Source organism: Aotus nancymaae, unplaced genomic scaffold (assembly GCF_030222135.1).
Source record: "Aotus nancymaae isolate 86718 unplaced genomic scaffold, 86718_ANA_hifiasm-v0.15.2.pri h1tg000036l, whole genome shotgun sequence".
Lineage (NCBI taxonomy): Eukaryota > Metazoa > Chordata > Mammalia > Primates > Aotidae > Aotus > Aotus nancymaae.
In genome coordinates this window covers 3,876,148-3,894,388 of record NW_026988450.1, presented here as the reverse complement: position 1 = coordinate 3,894,388, position 18,241 = coordinate 3,876,148, and the positions used below count along the sequence as shown (strand labels likewise).

At 39.7% G+C, this 18,241-nt stretch overlaps 1 protein-coding gene across 1 annotated transcript in view; it reads left to right on the top strand.

The window, feature by feature from the left end:
* PXDNL (peroxidasin like) overlaps window positions 1-18,241 on the top strand; it is a 420,144-nt gene that overhangs the window by 204,803 nt on the left and 197,100 nt on the right. The window contains exon 4 of the mRNA XM_021672892.2: window positions 9,016-9,087. Within this exon, the coding sequence (XP_021528567.2) occupies window positions 9,016-9,087 (72 nt within the window). The remainder of the gene's footprint in view (window positions 1-9,015; window positions 9,088-18,241) is intronic.

The window sequence follows — 18,241 nt, the reverse complement described above, 5'->3', positions numbered from 1 at the left end:
CTACGGCCTCTCACATAAGTCAGGCATAGAATTTTACCCTTGCATCATGTCTGCACTTAAAAAGTTTTGGATTTTGGAGCAGTTCAGACTTCAGATTTTTGGATTAGGGATGCTTAACCTGTATTGCTTTCCCGCTAGGATGTCCCCTCTCTCCATCCCTATTCACCATCACGTGGAAGTCTTAGCTAATTAAATGTGGAAATAATATATTAGGAAGAAAGAAATAAAACTGTCTTTGTTTGTAGATGGGATGATTACTTATCAAGAAAATCCCAATCAACAAAAATCTCCCACAACTAATAAGTGATTATAGCAAGATTTACAAGATGCAAGGTTAATGTATCAAAGTTAATTGTTTTCCCAGATACAAAATTTCACCAACGGTTTAGGCATCGTTGATGGGCCTTGCATAAATATACTTTTATGTTGTGTTGTAAAATTATGATTTCCTAATTTTATGACTCCCTGTAGTAGCTGGTATTCTTCTGAAAAGAAGGAAATCTGTTCCCATGCCCCATCATGTTGTGTCTCTGTTGCTTTCTCTTTTTCCCCCTTATCTCAGTGGACTCATGAAATGTTAAATATTAAGTACACATGGACACAAAGAAGGGAACAACAGACACCGTGCCTACTTGAGGGTGGAGGTTGGGGGGAGGATGAGAATGGAAAATCTCCCTATCGCCACTATGCTTATTAGCTGGGTGACAAAATAATCTGTACACCAACCCCCTGTGACCTGCAACTTACCTATGTAACAAACCTGCACAGTATCTTCTGAACTGAAAATAAAAGTTGGAAAGAAAATAAATTCTATGCATTATAATCAGTTCCATTATTACTTCTTCTGACCCTCACATAGTCCCAAATTTGACCAGTGGAAGACGCTTCCAGCTAACTCTTCTGTGCTTTTGACATAATCCCATTAGATTTTGAGTGCTTTTTGTCAAACATTGTGTCATATACTTCTGTTGCCCCAGACTGGGAAGCAGCCATGTCTCCAAAGAGTTGGATTTCTTCTAGTGAAAAATAGTATTTGAAAATAAAATCTGAATAGCAAGTGTCCTTTTATACTGGGAGGTAATTGAATGTAGGATCTTTTAGAAAACAAGATTTCAATTTCCTTGGCATTTCGTGTAGTCAAATATCATTATTTCATGACTTCTAGATTTTGTGTGCATAGAAACGACTTTCCAACTTTGAATTTACAACTAGATTTACTTCACATTTTAAGTTCTTTTGCATTTTATTTTCACATATATTATTACTTTACAATCTACATGGAATTTTTATAGATAATATAAAGTTAGATTGCTCTGTATGCCTTTTAAACACATTGCACGGAGCATGAGACCACACAGAGACCGAGACGTACAACTTTTGCTACTTACTGTGTAGTTCTTCACCTGGAAATATGTTCACAATGGGGCGCATATCAAGTGTGAATTGATCAGTCTGTGTACCAAGGAGTGCAAAAAACAATTTTCTTTTTGTAAGCCAATTCTTACTTTGGACCTCATTCCACATAATGGCAGAAAACATCTTGGTCCAATTTGGGTAAACTTATCATTTAAGGTAAATAGAGTTGATTCAGAATCTCCTTTTCTTATTATTTTCCCTCTATTCAATCTAAAATGCTGTTATGAATTGAATGTTTGTGTCCTCCCGAGACTCCTATGTTGAAGCCCTGAGATCCAGTGTGATGGTATTTGGAGGTGGAGCCTTCACGAGGTAATTGGGTTTAAATGAGATCATGAGGAGACCCTGAACTGGGAGTAGTGCTTCGTTGTTGTTGTTGTTGTTGTTGTTGTTGTTGTTGTTTGAGACAGAGTCTTGCTCTGTTGCCAGGCACCAGGCTGGAGTGCAGTGGTGCGATCTCGGCTCAATGCAACCTCTGCCTCCCGGGTTCAAGCAATTCTCCTGCCTCAGTAATGCTTTTAAAGGAGGAAGAGACATCAGGGCTTGCTCCTGCTCTCTCTGTGCCATGTAAGGCCACAGTGAGAAGGTGGCTATCTGCGAACCAGGAAGAGAGACTTCAGAAACTGAACAGTGCCAGACCTTGATCTTGGACTTTTCAGCCTCTAGAACTATCAGGTTATAAATTGCTATTGTTCAAGCGATCCAGTCTATGTACCTTTGTTGTGGCAGCCTGGGCTGACCAAGATGGCTGCTTAGGCTCCATATGGCTTCGTGAGACCTCTTGGCTGCTTTCATGGAGGCATTAGGCTTGCTCTCTAGTCTGTGATCGTTCTCATTCTGTGAGGCGGAACACAAGTCTAGGTAGTCCTTGAGCACAGTCGTGCCATTCGGGGCTACTCTGTTGCTTTCTTTTCGCAGGGCTGCAAGAGCAAACCAACCTCTACTGTGATATCCCCTCATTACAACTGCAGCTTCCTCGCGGGTCTATGACTCTTGGTGTCACATGTACCCACCATAAGGCCTGCAAAAACCTTTTGTCTCCCCCACCCCATTGGAGAGCTCAGTGACTTGTCCGGTCAGTTTTATGCCTTGATGCATCTTGCAGCCATCTCGGCGCCTCTGTGGTCCCGTGGTGGATTGGAAACCTACCTGTGATGTCTGTCATCTTCCAGAGCAACCATCAGGAAAGGGGGCGTGGACTCTATTCTCAGCCCCACCGACTATTTTGGTTTTTATTAATCTTCCCTTGGAACTAATTCTGTGTTTGATGGGGAGGGTTTAGGCTTTTCGTTGCTCACTTCTGTAACACTCCTTGGTCCAATAGCCCAATAATTTCTATCTACACTGAGAGGGTGGAGTGAAAAATTTAACACATTAGTTCACCAAGCATTTCCCCAAACTTTTGGGAAATAGCTATTGAGATTTAAAAGGAAAAAAAAAGATATTTGTTTTCTATTATTTCATTCTTATATGTTATTATTGGGGCCCTAAAACGTTACACTTATTTTGGAATTAGGGAAAGAATCTTTAGTTAGCTAAAGAAACGTAATGAAGCATGGAGGGATAAAATAAGTTGGTTAACATCTCCAGTTGTCAAGGTAAAAAGTAACAAAATACTTAATGCACTAAATATCATTTTTATAAAAAATAGATAACCCAAAATATAAGACAACAACATTTTAAAAGTAATGTTGTTATCAGAGTGAAGAGCATGCAGATGAATTTATTTCTTTAAAATTATATATTTTATGAAGTGATATAATTTTTTACTCATATAATAAAAATAAATAAGCAACATACCAATATATAATTATCTTAGAAAATATTGAAATATGAAGAAGAACAATGAAGAAAATAAAATTGTACAAAACCCCAGGCCTGTTATCACTGTCAGTGTTTTGGATGTAGTTTTGATTTTTATGCAGACACAGTTATTTTACATAATTTAGGTCATTTCATATGTCCTTTTAAGGCTTAAAAAAATTTATTTGTGGCAAAAAATACAAAACATAAAATGTATCATCCTAACCATGTCTAAATGTATGACTTGGTATTATTCAGTATATTCACATTGTGGTGTAATCAATCGCTAGGACTTTTTAATCTTGCAAAACTGAAATTCTATACCCATTAAACACCTCTCCATTTCCTTCTCTCTGGAGCCTCTGACAGCTACCATAGAGTAGGTGAGTTAACCACTCTATCTTCCTCATACAACAGGAATCATAGAGTATTTGTCTTCTTGTGATCGGCTTGCTTTACTTCATGTAATTCCTCAAGGTTAATCCATTTTGTAGGATGTGTCAGAATGTCTTTCCTTTTTTTAAAAAAAAAATAAATTTATTTTTAGGAGAGTTGAGATCTTGCTATCTCATCTTTCCAGACTGGTCTTGGACTCCTGGGCTCCAGTGATCCTCCTGCCTTGGCTTCCCGAAATGCTAAGACTGAATAATATACCATCACATGCATATACCACATTTTGTTTTCCTATTCACTGACCAATGGACACAGGTTGCTCTTGGCTACGTGAGTAGTGCTGGTGTGGAATATGTGTGTGCGGATATCTCTACTTTCAATTCTTTTGGATATATGCCCAGAAGGATATTTGCCTAGAAATTGCAAGATGGTAATTGTATTTTTAATTCTTGAGGACTCTTCATACAGTTTTTCATAGTGGCTGAACCAATTTACATTCCAACATTGTACAGGATTCCTATTTCTCCACATCCTCACAAATGCTTATTTTGTCTTTTGGAAAGTAGCCATGCTAACGTGTGAAGTGATAGCTCATTGTGGTCTTGATTTGCATTTCACTATTGATTAGTGAATTCTTATTGGTCACTTGTATATTTTCTTTGACCAACTGTCTCTTAAAGTTCTTTACCCATTTCTAAATTGGATTTTTTTGTTGTTGAGTTGTAGAAGTTCTTTGTATATTCTGGATATTAACTCCTTATTAGATATATGATTTGCAAATCTTTTCTTCCATTCTGCAGATTGCCTTTTCATCCTGTTGACTGTATTCTTTGATATACCTACTTTTAATCTTGGTTTAGTCCAATTTATCTATTTTTACTTTTGTTGTCTTTGCTTTTGGTGTCACATTTAAGAAATTACCAAATCCAAGGTCATGAAGCTTTCTCTGTATGTTTCCTTCTAACAGTTTTAGGTCTTTGCTTCATTTTGAGTTAATTTTTATGTATGGTATAAGATAAGGTTCCAGTTTTATTCTTTTCCATGTGGATAGCCAGTTCTCCCAACACTATTTCTTCGAGATTTTCCTTTCCCCATTGTGTATTCTTGGTACTCTTGTAAATAATCATTTGACCATGTATGTGAGGGCTTATTTCTGGGCTTTACACTGGTCTGTATATCCGTTTCTATGCCAGTACCATGTTGTTTTGATTACTATACATTTGTTATAAGTTTTGAAATCAGAAAGTGTAAAATCTTCCGTTATGTTATTGTTTCTCAAGATTGTTTTAGCTGTTCAGGGCCTCTTGAAATGTCACATAGAATTCCCTATTTCTGCAGAAAAAAATGCCATTGTAAATCTGATAGGGATTGTATTAAATTTTTAGATCATTTTGAGAAGTATTGACATTTTAATAATATTAAATCATTAAGTCCAGGAGCATGGAAAATCTTTTCATTCATTTGCATTTTCTTTGATTTCTTACAGTAATTTTTTGTATCTTTCACTGTAGAAGTCTCTAACTTCCTTGGTTAAGTTTATTCCTAGGTAGCTTATCATTCATAAGCTAACTGAAATAGTTGAGAAATGTCTTTTTGATTTTTGATTTTGATTTTGATCAAAATTTCTATTTCTAGGTTTTCTATTTCTATTCAATTTAGTATCAGATTTGTTTTTCTTAATTTCTCTTTAGTATTTATAGGTAATTTTCCTTACAGTAATTATCTTGGTACACAATAGTCTTGATTTTTAAAATCTTGGTACTAATTTATTTTACTTTGACTTCTTGCTTTCTTCTTTCCTGTTAATACCAGTCCTCCACAGGTTACCCCATGCTAGCAAGAAGCCTTCTCCTATTCATTTTCCAAGCCCCTTCTTTCAATTCCTTATGAGCCAGGGTCCTAATCTCCTCAATCTTAGGTTCTCATCAGGGTGGTACTCTCATCATTTGCTGTTCCACCCCTTCTGCCACAGCCCCTTCATCTGTGAAATCCCCACTTAACTCTACTGCAGAGTGGACTCTAGAGACGTGTTTAATGTTTTTTCCATTTAAATGTAAACTGAGGTTGCTAACATTCTCTTTCTCTGGTTTTGTCATAGCTTGTGTTCTGGATGATGTATTTTTCTTCTTCATTGAGTTTCTTTCAGGGATGTGTGAATTTAGCTGGGTACCATTATCCTACAGGAAATTGGAAGCTCTGTGACTGGTGTTAATGAAACTGTCCCTATAAACTTTATAAAATTATTCAGGAAAGAAGGGGGCAGGGAAAGAAACAAAAATAAGCCAAACTTGCAGGACATCAGCATTCATCATGAAATCAGCTGTTCTTTGACCCCTTCCTAATAGCTGTTTGGTGCATGTTGACTTAGAATCATGTAGACCCACAAGGGTATAGTTCTCCTTAGCTGCTCTGTAGATAACAACTTGAGAGTTACAAAATGTTGAGTTTTACATTTGAGATATCCTTTTAGGTCCTGCACACCAATAAGTTCTGAAGGACTTGATGAGGAGCTGACTCACCAAAGAATGTGGTTTCCATATTTATATGATATCCTCCTTACTCCAGCCAGTCAACAGCCCCAATTTACCAGCCTCTTTCCCTCCACTATTGCATTAAAAACCTCAGCCCAGAACTCATTGGGTAGAAGAATTTGAGGGTCCTTTCTGTCCCTTTATTTGGCTGTCCTTTGATAATTAAACTCTTTTATTTGCTGCAAACTGCTATCTCAGTGTATTGGTCTTTTTTTTTTTTTTTTTTTTTTTTTTAGCAAGCATACAACCCTGTTGGTCCTATAACATTAATATAGGTAGTAACATGTCTGGAATTCATACATTACTGATTTAATCAGTTTGTACAGATCTGACTGTAGAAGTTCTATTCTCTTATTTTCCTGCTATTTTGTGGTAATTTTTCCTGCACCATTTTCTTTCTTCCTCTTTCTTTCTTTCTTTCTCTTTCTTTCTTTCTTTCTTCTTTTTCTTTTCTTTCCTTCTTCTTTTATTTCCTTCTTTTTCTTTCTTTCTAATTAAACTGTAAGTTCTGGGACACTTGTGCAGAATGTGCAGGTTTGTTACATAGGTATACACGTGCCATGGTGGTTTGCTGCACCCATCAACCCATCATCTACATTAGGTATTTCTCCTAATGCTATCCCTCCCCTAGTCCCCACCTCCCCAACAGGCCCCAATGTGTGATTTTCCCTCCCTCTGTCCTTGTGTTCTCATTGTTCAACTCCCACTTATGAGTGAGAACATGTGGTGTTTGGCTTTCTGTTCCTGTGTTAGTTTGCTGAGAATGATGGTTTCCAGCTTCATCCATGTCCCTGCAAAGAACATGAACTCATCCTTTTTTATGGCTGCATAGTATTCCATGGCATACATGTGCCACGTTTTCTTTATCCAGTCTGTCATTGATGGGCATTTGGGTTGGTTCCAAGTTTTGCTATTGTGAATAGTGCTGCAATAAATATATTTGTGAATGTATCTTTATAATAGAATGATTTATAATCCTTTGGGTATGTACCCAGTAATGGGATTGCTGGGTCAAATGGTATTTCTGGTTTTAGATCCTGGAGCAATTACACTGTTGGTGGTAGTGTAAATTAGTTCAACCATTGTGGGAGACAGTGTGGCGATTCCTGAACCATTTTCTACAATATAACAGTCTAAAGTGAATCTGTTTATCTGAGATAAAATATTATGGGAAACTTTTAAGTTTTGAAACACCTTCATGAACATTTTATGATTTCATTTTACCTTTATGAAACAATCCATCATTATTTAAAATTGATGATAATAATAAAAACCCAGTATAGTGTTTATATATGCTTCTCACTAGAAGTCAACTTTATACCTCGAGACATGGCCCTTGAAGTCATGTGGCTCTCAACATTCTAATAGTCTAAAGGCCTTTACCAGGAGGTATTTCTGATCCAGTGGGGTACATTTACAAAATACTTCACCTGTTCTGTAGCTAGTAACAGTGGTTTTCAACCTTGCTGCATATTATTATCCCCTGTGGAGTTGTGAAGAATTTCAATGTCTAGTCTGTACCCTGGACCCATTATTAAATCAGAATTTGCGGAGGCAGGGACCCAGACGTCACTATGAGGCCTGGGTAGAACTCAAAATGAGGCCTTACAAATACTAGTGACTCATGTACCTACACTTTGATTTGCACACATCCACCCTTGAGAACCACTAGTGGGTTTTGAGACCACTTCTCAATGCTTCTTATAACCAATTTGAAAAAACATGGTTCTAGAATATTGTATTTCTTAAATTCTACCATGCAGTTATATTTTTGAGATTTGGACTAAAAGCAAAATCTTCTGTAGTATCAATTAATGCTGAGGAAAAAAGTATCTAGTTAGATTCAAATCCACACTAGTCACTGCTACTCTCAGAAACTTACTGGAGTCCTAAACTGGGGGAAAAGAAAGTGCTTTGGAACTTCACAAAGCTTCACTCAGCAAATTACAGAAAATCAGTCCCTTCTTCATTTTTAGCCAGAACTGTGATTTTGATGGCCTTTAAGGCAGGACCGTAGATTAGCTGCAATTGAATAATCTAGGAAACATCCCGAGAGAGAGTCCAATTGAGTAGGTTTGTGGGTGAATTTTGGAATTGGCGTTTTTAACACCACCAGGCGATTCTGATGCACTGACAATATGCATTCCAAAGACACTTGACAGAAGGTTTCAAAAATTCTAATTGTCTCAAACACTCAGAGGCACAAGTAGAAAAGATCCAGGGCTTCATATTCGTGACGTTAACAAAAAGCATAGAGAAGAAATCACCTTAACAACCGATGGCTGAAGACAAACTGTGGAGAAAGTGCTCGTATGTCACATAAATTGTTTTCTTCAAACCCTTCGGTAAGATTAGCTGTATCGTCATATTTACGAATCTATTTATAGTATTATTTCCTGGAGATTTTCGCCAGCAGCCACAGGAGGATCAAAATTCATCTTATCCATCTCTAAGATGCTTTTATTCCCTTAAGATGAATCCCATGGTGGCATTTGCCAGCTTTGTAACTACCAGTTGAATATATTCAGTGTCATCAAATAAATTTTTAAAATTGCTTACAGCCAAACTTTTATTTTTCTTAGAGAAGTTGTTACTCAGTATATATGACTCCATTAGTCAGAATTTCTCCGCAAATGCTCCATGTTTCTTAATATTTGAACCAAGGATCTATTTGAGAATTTGATGAGAGGCTTAGAACTCTTACCAATTGAACACTTTTAAATGAAATAACAGTTTCCATATATGGTTAGGAAACCTATGGACATCCCATAAAGCTCCTAAGGTTCAAAGCTTATAGTTTACAAAGCTTGTATCTAAGACATGTGGTATCTCTGCTACTTTATAATTTAATGAGATTCTATATATGTTCCAGGTACCTGTACAAGAATGAAATCCATGCATTAGATAAGCAAACATTTAAAGGACTCATATCTTTGGAACATCTGTAAGTATTAGAAACTTTTTAAATTAAATCACTCACGGTGGTGGTTCAAATAGTCAGCTTTTTAAATGCCATTATGTGATAGTTGCATAATTATTTTAAGGTTTACCACGTGGCTTGAATGATTGAATATCTGTCATCAGTTGACTAAAACTCAGAATGTATGATTGAGTTGGCGTGAGGCTAGGAAGACAGATGGAGCTCAGATGGAATTCCAGCACTGCGTTTCTTAGTTGTGTGACAATGGGCAACTTACTCTCCGTGAACCTTTGTTTCCAAATCTCTGAAATGCACTTATTTCTGCTGTGCATGTTAAGGTATTGCATACAAAGAGCAATAATGTTTATTGAGCAAAAGTGTTTATTACTTGACATAGGCATTTATAGAAGGTAATTTATAGTTGTGACTATAATTAATGTGTGAAACAAGATCAAACTTTAAACTGACATGAGAACTTCCAAAACATGGGATTATACCTTTCATATTACAGATAATTAAATTAAATCCAGTGTTAAATGATTTGCCGCAAATTAAGAGTCTGTATTATTACTATTATTATCATTATTCTTATTTTTGAGACAGAGTCTCTCTCTGTTTTCCAAACTGGAATGCAGTCATATGATCACAGCTCATCTGCCTCCCGGGTTAAAATGATTATTGTCCCTCAGCCTCCCAAGTTGGGATTCCAGGCCTGCCCCACCGTGCCCAGCTAATTTCTGTATTTTTGTTAAATGTGCTCTGAGTGAAAAGATCACCTAAACAGGCTTTGTGTAAGCAACAAGGTTGTTTATTCATCTGGTGTGAGTGGGCTGAGTCTGAAAAGAGAGTCAGCAGAGGGCAATGGGATAAGTTTTTTTTTTTCTTTTTTTGAGACAGAGTCTTGCCCTGTCACCAGGCGCCAGGCTGGAGTACAGTGGCGCAATCTTGGCTCACCGCAATCTCCGCCTCCTGGGTTCAAGCAATTCTCCTACCTCAGCCTCCCGAGTAGCTGGGACTACAGGCATGCGCCACTACGCCCAGCTAATTTTTGTATTTTTAGTAGAGATGCGGTTTCACCATGTTGACCAGGATGGTCTCGATCTCTTGACCTGGTGATCCACCCACCTCGGCCTCCCAAAGTGCCGGGATTACAGGCGTGAGCCACTGCAGAAGTTGGTTTTATAGATTTGGGGTAGGCAGTGGAAAGTTACAGAAGTTACAGTTCAGGGCAGTTTTTGCAACCTGGGGGTGCATGTCATAATGTCTAGGTCACGAGGTTGGGTTATTAGTGAAGGCAGGCACGGTTGAGGCAGGAACAATGGCAGAATTTTGCAAGGTCAGTTCATTGTACTTTGCAGGAGCAGCCATTCTTCTTTTTGTGGTTTTCCTGTTACCTCAGACTCTCTGGCTCTGGGAGGCCATCCAGAGATGTACATGCTGGTCATGGGGGTTGCCATGTTGACTCGGGTACGGCCTATGGGGCAGCCAGTTCAAAGAACCTTGCATTCCTGTCTTTTTATATGAATAATATAAAGGAAAAAAGGAAAAAGTAGAAAAAGTAGGGGGTCAGTTAATATTTTAGGGGGTACAGAGGGGTGACAGGAGATATTTCTCAGGCCTTCGAGTGGGATTGAGGGTGGTGTGGAAGCCTAAAACTGGGAGAGAATTTAGATTGCCGAGAGGTTTTGAGGCAACGGTTGATTCTGTGGGTTTGTTAGGAGGAGCGTTTGCTGCATTGACGGATTGGTGATAGCCTGGATATGGTTTCTAGTCAGAAGCAGCAAGATCCAAATAAGGGAAGGAGAAAAATGGCTATGAGGGGGCCTGCGGATGAAAGTAGCCATGATACCCAGTTAGAGAGAGGCCGGCTAGGTCCAGAATAATTATTTGCCTGATTAGCGAGCTTTTGGGCCCTGTCTTTAAGTGTTTTGGTGGCTTCATATCCAAGGCCGGATTGATTGAGATAAAAGCAGCATTCTTCATTTAGGAATAGGCAGAGTCCTCCCTTTTCAGCAGTAAGTAGATCAAGGCCTCAGCGATTTTGAGGGACAACTGGAGCCAGGGAATTAACATGGGGTTGAAGGACAGAAAGTGTTTGAGTTACATCTGTAATGCTGGGGGAGAAATCATCAGAGAGACTGCGGAATGTGGTGATAGAAATAGTAAGACCCACTTTACCTGTTCCTGTTGCAGCAGTGGATACCCCCAATCCTACAAGTGAGGGGACTGACGGAACGACTCTTTTTTGCTCTGTAGGGGTTACAACGGGGACAGGGAGGTGCTCATTTCCGTTGGCAAACTGGATTTTTGGAGTAAGGAATATTAAGGTTGTGGTGTATGAGAAGGCATTTGGTATCTATAAGTAGGCATTCTCTTTTAATTAACAAAGCCAGATATGAGCAGACAGGAAGAGGGGTTTGGAGGGGTCTGATGAACAAGGAGAGGGCAGCCAGGGGTGGAGTGAGGCAGTTTTTAGTAGAGACGCGGTTTCACCACGTTGGTAGACTGGTCTCGAACGCTTGTCCTCAAGAGACCTGCCTGCCTCGAACTCCCAAAACGCTGAGATTACAGGCATAAGCCTCCACACCCAGTCCTGTAGCATTATTATTACAACTCAGACTGACTTCTATCTTCGTGTATTTTTAGCATTTGATACTTTATGAAAACCTCAGATCTACCATCGTAATTTCAGTGTGAAATATGAATTCTTCAATATCAAAAAAAGTCATATTGTATACTAATACTGCTACTAAACTGCAATTCGATGTTTTATTCAGAGATTTCTCTCAATTACAAGTGTTTGAAACACAAAAATCAATTAGATATTTGAAGATTTTTTTCTACTCTTGACAACCCATGGGATAGTTCTCAAGCTCAGATATGTAGAATGCAGTCTGGTTTTTAAGTATTGGTAGGATTTCTGTATATCAGAAGCTTTTGATCCTCAAATTTGTTTTCCTATTCAGTGTGGTTTCTTAATTTCAAAACATGATTTTAAGTTATTTCTGTAATAAATATGGTTAGAAGAACTCTTAATTTCTTTCTCCTAGAAGGCTGAGTGTTAGGTTACATACAGTATTAAAACACAGTCAACCAATCAAAAAACGTTTTAAACTGCCTTCGCTCTTAATAATTTCCTTTTACAAGACGGTAAAAGGTTTGAATCTCATGCTGATATTTAATTGCCATTGTAGCAGCCTTAAGAAGGGGAGCTTTACGAGGTGATTGGACCATGAAAGGTAATGAATAGATTAATATTGTCATTGTGGAAGGAAGTGAGTTTCTCATTGTGGTAGCAAGCTCTTTATCATGGGAGTGGACTCCTTATCAAAGGACAGACTTGGCTCCGTCTTGCCCTCTCTTGCCCTTTTGCCGTGGGGTTATACTGCAGGAAGGCCCCTGAAAGATGCTGGCCCGTCAGTCTTGGAATTCTCAGCCTCTAGAACTGTGTGCCAGTGAATTTTTGTTCATTATAAATTATCTGTGGTTCTCTGTTACAGCAGCACAAAATGACTTAGACTTGGTATCAAAGAGTACGGTGCTACTGTGACAAACACCTGAATATTTGGAAGTGACTTTGGAACTGGATAATGCGTAGAAGTTGAAAGAATTTGGAAAAGCAGGTTAGAAAAAGTCTGTATTGCCATGAGCAGATCATTAAGGGCAATTCTGGTGAGGACTCGAAAGAAAAGAAGAGCTGTAGGGAAAGTCGAAAACTTCTTAAAGGTCACCGAAGTAGCTATGATTAGAATACTGGTAGAAACATGGATAGTCAAGGCAATTCTGATGGAGTCCTGGACAGAAATGAGGAACAAGGGAATGGAAACTGGACTAAAGGCTATTACTTTCTAAAGTGGGGAATAACTTGGCTGAATTGTGTCCGTACCAGAGGGCTTCATGTGCGGCTGAATTTAAGAGAATGTACTGGGACATCTGGTAGAATACATTTCTAAGCAAAACGTTAAAGGAGAAGCACAGCTTCTATTAAATGCCTGGAGTAAAATGTGGGAGGAGATGAAAGATTGAAAGATGACATTATGATTAAAAGGGAAGTAGAACATAAAGATTTAGAAAACCCACAGCCTGGCCAAGTAAACAACAAAAAACGTGCAAAGTGCAGCCAACTGATTCTTTGATCAAGAGATCAGCATAGATAGAGAAGCCAGGTGCCATTCATCAAGACAATGGGAGGATGACACCCAATTCATTTCAGAGATCTCTGAGGCAGCCTCAAGAGAGCAGCTCAGTGTGCCTGAAAACTGTCAGCATTCACTACCCTGCACCACCGTAAGTCTCCGCCCCCCAGATTCCCAAACAGCGCTCCTTGGTCACCTCAGCCATCGCTCAAGTGGGCTCAGGTGTGGACTCTGCCCCTAATTAGAGGAACGCAGGTGGTAAGCCTTGTCAGCAGATTTATGTTTTAATATGTATTGATAAACCTCACACAGTAAGTCTTTAAACTCATTGGTAAAGGACATCTTTAAAAAACACTTTATATGCTTGTTTCCAGAAATCACAGAATGGTAAACAGTTCGATTCACTGTAATAAGTCAGCTCACAATGCCTCTCTGAAGCAACGTACTTTGATTCATCTTTTAAACGTGGATATGTAAACCCCTCACATTACGGCTTAGAACACAATGGCAAGGGACATCTTTGAAAGAGTGTCTTAAACATATGGTTAAAAAGTTCACGGTGTTAAACAGTTCAATTCATTTTGATAAAGTGCCTCACAATGCACCTTTGGGGTAACATGCCCAGATTCATATTTTCAGTGTGTATGTGTATAATCCCTTACAATAAGGCGATAAACTAAATGATAAGGAACATCTTTTAAAAGTGTGTTTATACATTTGTTTACAGAGATCAGTGTTTGGGAAGCAGTTCAATTCATTGTAATAAAGCCGCTCACAATGCATCTTTGAAGTTACACATTCATTTCACGTTTTCAATGCGCATACATAAACTTCTCACAGTAAGGCATTAAACTAAATGATGAAGAACATCTTTAAAAAGCATATTTTATAAACTTGCTTACAGAGTCCACAGTTTGGTATTAATTCTGCAGATGCACAGAATGGGTGGCCTGTGAGGTCAAAATGGTCTCCACCTAGATTTCAAAGGATGTCTCAGACAGCCTGGAGCCCCAGGCAGAACATTTTCACAGGAACAGAGCCATTGCAGACAGTCCCTACCAGGGCAATGCGTAGCGGAGTGGTGGGAGTGGGACTGCCACCAGGATCCCAGAACTATTGAGCTACCAGTGTGCAGTGCCAGCCTGGGAGAGCTGCAGGCACAAGACTTCAACCCGTGAGAGCTTTGGATGTGCTGAGCCATGGGGTTTGGGCTGCCTGGGGCCTGGGGGGCCGAACCCCTACCCCACCATGTCCAGGAGGCAAGACACAGAGTCAAGAAAGATTATTCAGAGCCTTAGGATTTAATGTTGTTCACCCTGTTGGATTTTGGACTTACTCGGGACCAGTTACCCCTTGTTCCTCGCCTGTTTTTCCCTTTTGTAATGGGAATGCCTATTCTATGCATGTCCCACATTGCGTTTTGGAAGCATGTAACTGGTTTTGATTTCACGGGCTTACAGCTATAGAGAAATTTGCCTCAGGCTGAATCATGCCTTGAGTCTCACCCATATCTGATTTATTTAATTTTTTTTTGTCTTTTATTGTTATTACTATTATTATTTCAATAGTTTTTGGGGAACACATGGTGTTTGGTTACATGAATAAGTTCTTCAGTGGTGACTTTTGAGGTTTTGATGCCCGTCACCTGAGCAGTGTACACTTAACCCAGTGTGTAGTCTTTAATCCCTCACCCTCCTCCCACCCTTACTCCAAGTACCCAGAGTCCATTATATCATTCTAATGCCTTTGCGTCCTTATAGCTGAGCTCGCGCTTGTAAGTGAGAACATACGATATTTGGTTTTCCATTTCTGAGTTACTGCACTTAGAATAATGGTCTCCAACTCCATCCAGGTTGCTGCAAGTGCCCTTATTTCATTTATTTTTACGGCTGGGTAGTATTCCATGTTATATGTACACCACAATTTTATTTTCCACTTGTTGGTTGATGGGCATTCAAGCTGGTTCCATATTTTTGCAATTGCAAATTGTGCTGCTATAAACATAGCTGTGCAAGTGTCTTTTTTATATAATAACTCTTTTTCCTGTGTCTCAATACCCAGTAGTGGGATTACCGGATCAAATGGTAATTCTACTTTTAGTTCTTTTCCATACTGTTTTCCATGGCGGTTGTCCTAGCGGTTGTCCCACCAGCATCGTACATCTACACCAACATCTGATATTTTTTGATTTTTTAAATTATGTTATGGCCATTCTTGCAGGAATAAGGTAGTATCACATTGTGGTTTTGACTTGCATTTTCCTGATAATGCGGACTTTCTGTCTTGACCTGTCCAGTGCTGGCAGTGGAGTACTGAAGTCCGCATTATGATTGTGTTACTATCTATCTATCTCTTTTCTTAGGTCTAGTAGTAATTATTTTATAAATGTGGGAGCTCCACTGTTAGGTGCATATATATTTAAAATTGTGATATTTTTCTATATGGCTAATCTTTTTAGCATTATATAATATCTCTCTTTGTCTTTTTTTTTTTGGAGATGGAGTTTTGCTCTTGTTACCCAGGCTGGAGTGCAATGGCGCGATCTCGGCTCACCGCAACCTCCGCCTCCTGGGTTCAAGCAATTCTCCTACCTCAGCCTCCTGAGTAGCTGGGAGTACAGGCAAGTGCCACCATGCCCAGCTAATTCTCGTATTTTTATTAGAGGTGGGGTTTTACCATGTTGACCAGGATGGTCTTGATCTCTTGACCTGGTGATCCACCCACCCCTGCCTCTCAAAGTGCTGGGATTACAGGCGTGAGCCACCACGCCTGGCCCTCTTTGTCTTTTTAAACAGTTGTTGCTTTAAAGTCTGTTTTGCCTGATGTAAGAATAGCTACTGCTGCTTGCTTTTGGTTTCCATTTTCATGGAATACCTTTTTCCACCCCTTTACCTTAAGTTTATGTGAGTTAAGTTACCATAAGAATGTGTTAAATGCAGCTCTTGAAGACAAGACTCAGTTGTTGGATTTTATTCATTCTGCCATTCTGTATCTTTTTTTTTTTTTTTTCCAGACAGAGTCTCCCTCTGTCACCCTGGCTATAGTGCAGTGGTGGGATCTTGGCTCACTGCAACCTCCGCCTCCCAGGTTCAAGCAATTCTCCTGCCTCAGCTTCCCAAGTAGCTGGGATTACAGGCGTGCACCACCATGCCTGGCTAATATTGTGTATTTTCAGTAGAGTCAGGGTTTCACCATGTTAGCCAGGATGGTCTCCATCTCCTGACCTCGTGATCCCCGCACCTGTAGTCCCAGCTACTCAGAAGGCTGAGGCGGAATAGCTTGAACCTGGGAGGCAGAGGGTGTAGTGAGCCGAGATTGCGCCATTTCACTCCAGCCTGGGCGACAGAGCGAGACTCCATCTCAACAAACAAACAAACAAAAATTAGCCGGGCGTGGTGGCATGCATCTGTAATCCCAGCTACTCAGGAGGAGAATTGCTTGTACCCGGGAGGCAGAGGTTGCAGTGAGCAGAGATTGCTCCACTGCACTCCAGCCTGGGCAACAGAGTGAATTTCCATCTAAAAAAACCCAAAAAACATAAAACAACAAAACAAAGACAAATATATTATTATTATTCACTAGATATTTTCATGATTTTACCCTTATTATTGTTTACTGGTTTATAGCAAGTCTTAAAATCAGATAGTAAATTGTCACCAACTTCGATTGATTGATTGATGTTTTTGAGATGGAGTTTTCTCCTGTTGCCCAGGCTGGAGTGCACTGGCGCTACCTCGGCTCACTGCAACCTCTGCCTCCTGAATTCAAGCGATTCTTCTGCCTCAGTCTCCTGAGTGGCTGGGATTACAGGTGCCCATCACCGTGACCAGCTAATTTTTTTGTATTTTTGGTAGAAACATGGTTTCACCATGTTGTCCAGACTGGTCTTGAACTCCTGACCTAAGTGATCCACCTGCCTCAGCCTCCCAAAGTGCTGGGATTACAGGTGTGAGCCACCACGCCTGGCCGATTTATTTTTTTAAATTGTTTACATTCTCATATATATATTTTAAAATTAGATTGTCTATTTCTAATCATCCCCTCAGTCTGAAAAAAAAAAGCCCTCTGAATTCTGATTGAAATTATATTGAATCTATGTATCAGTTTGCTGGAGCTTCTATCACCAAACACACTATCAATGTATTCAGGCCAGACAATGAAATGGGTTGCTTTTGGGTAGAACTGTACCAAAGCAAAAATCTTAGTTATGTAAATAGTTCGGAAAAGTCAAAGCACATTTTTGGCTGGAAACAGCACTCTGTGTGTCTTGAGTAGAATCACTGGTGTCTCTTTCAGAGAACCGGAGGGATGCGAGGGCTGGAGAGCAGGTTCGGGCACTGCGATGTCACCGTCTTCCCTGAGCATCAGTGAAAGTCCACTTGTAAGCGGCTTTCTAGGAATAGATCTATTCTGCATTATGTAATTCTTTGTAGCAAGTTTGAAATACATTTGCTGAGCAAACAGTCGTACGACATTCTCTGTTGTTAAGTTGTGAGAGCATCGTTTTCTGGGGCAGGATTGGCTGCATGTCATGCTAGCTGGAAGTGGTGTGGCTTTTCCGATCTATTCCATCCCTATTCCTCACTGACATTCCTTCTCATGGGTCTAACTGTGGTAAAACCTCTTTTCTCGGGCACTGCATGACAAAAACAGGGTTTGAAGACCTTTCCCTCTTCTGTGCAATTCTAGATAAAACCCGTATGATGTAAAGAGTATAACTTGCTTTGAAAATGCCCAAGTTTGTTCTTCAATAGGCAGTACATGTTAAAAACAGAGAAGTTCTCTGATATCCTTTGGGGGCTCTTCAAGGTTTCCGAGGAAAAGGCCCAGACTCTCACACTGAGAAACAGGTCAGTAGGGGGTGGAACTGAACGTCTCTCCCCGCCTGCTGCTCTTTGCTCGCTCACAGGTACCTGTGACTGGCTGGGATCACAGGGAGGTAGGGGACTCTTGTCTAACTTCAAGCAGTGCAGTCTTCACAATGGCTAGAGAGGAGAATAACATTTATAGGTCTGAAGTCTTCACAATGGCTAGAGAGGAGA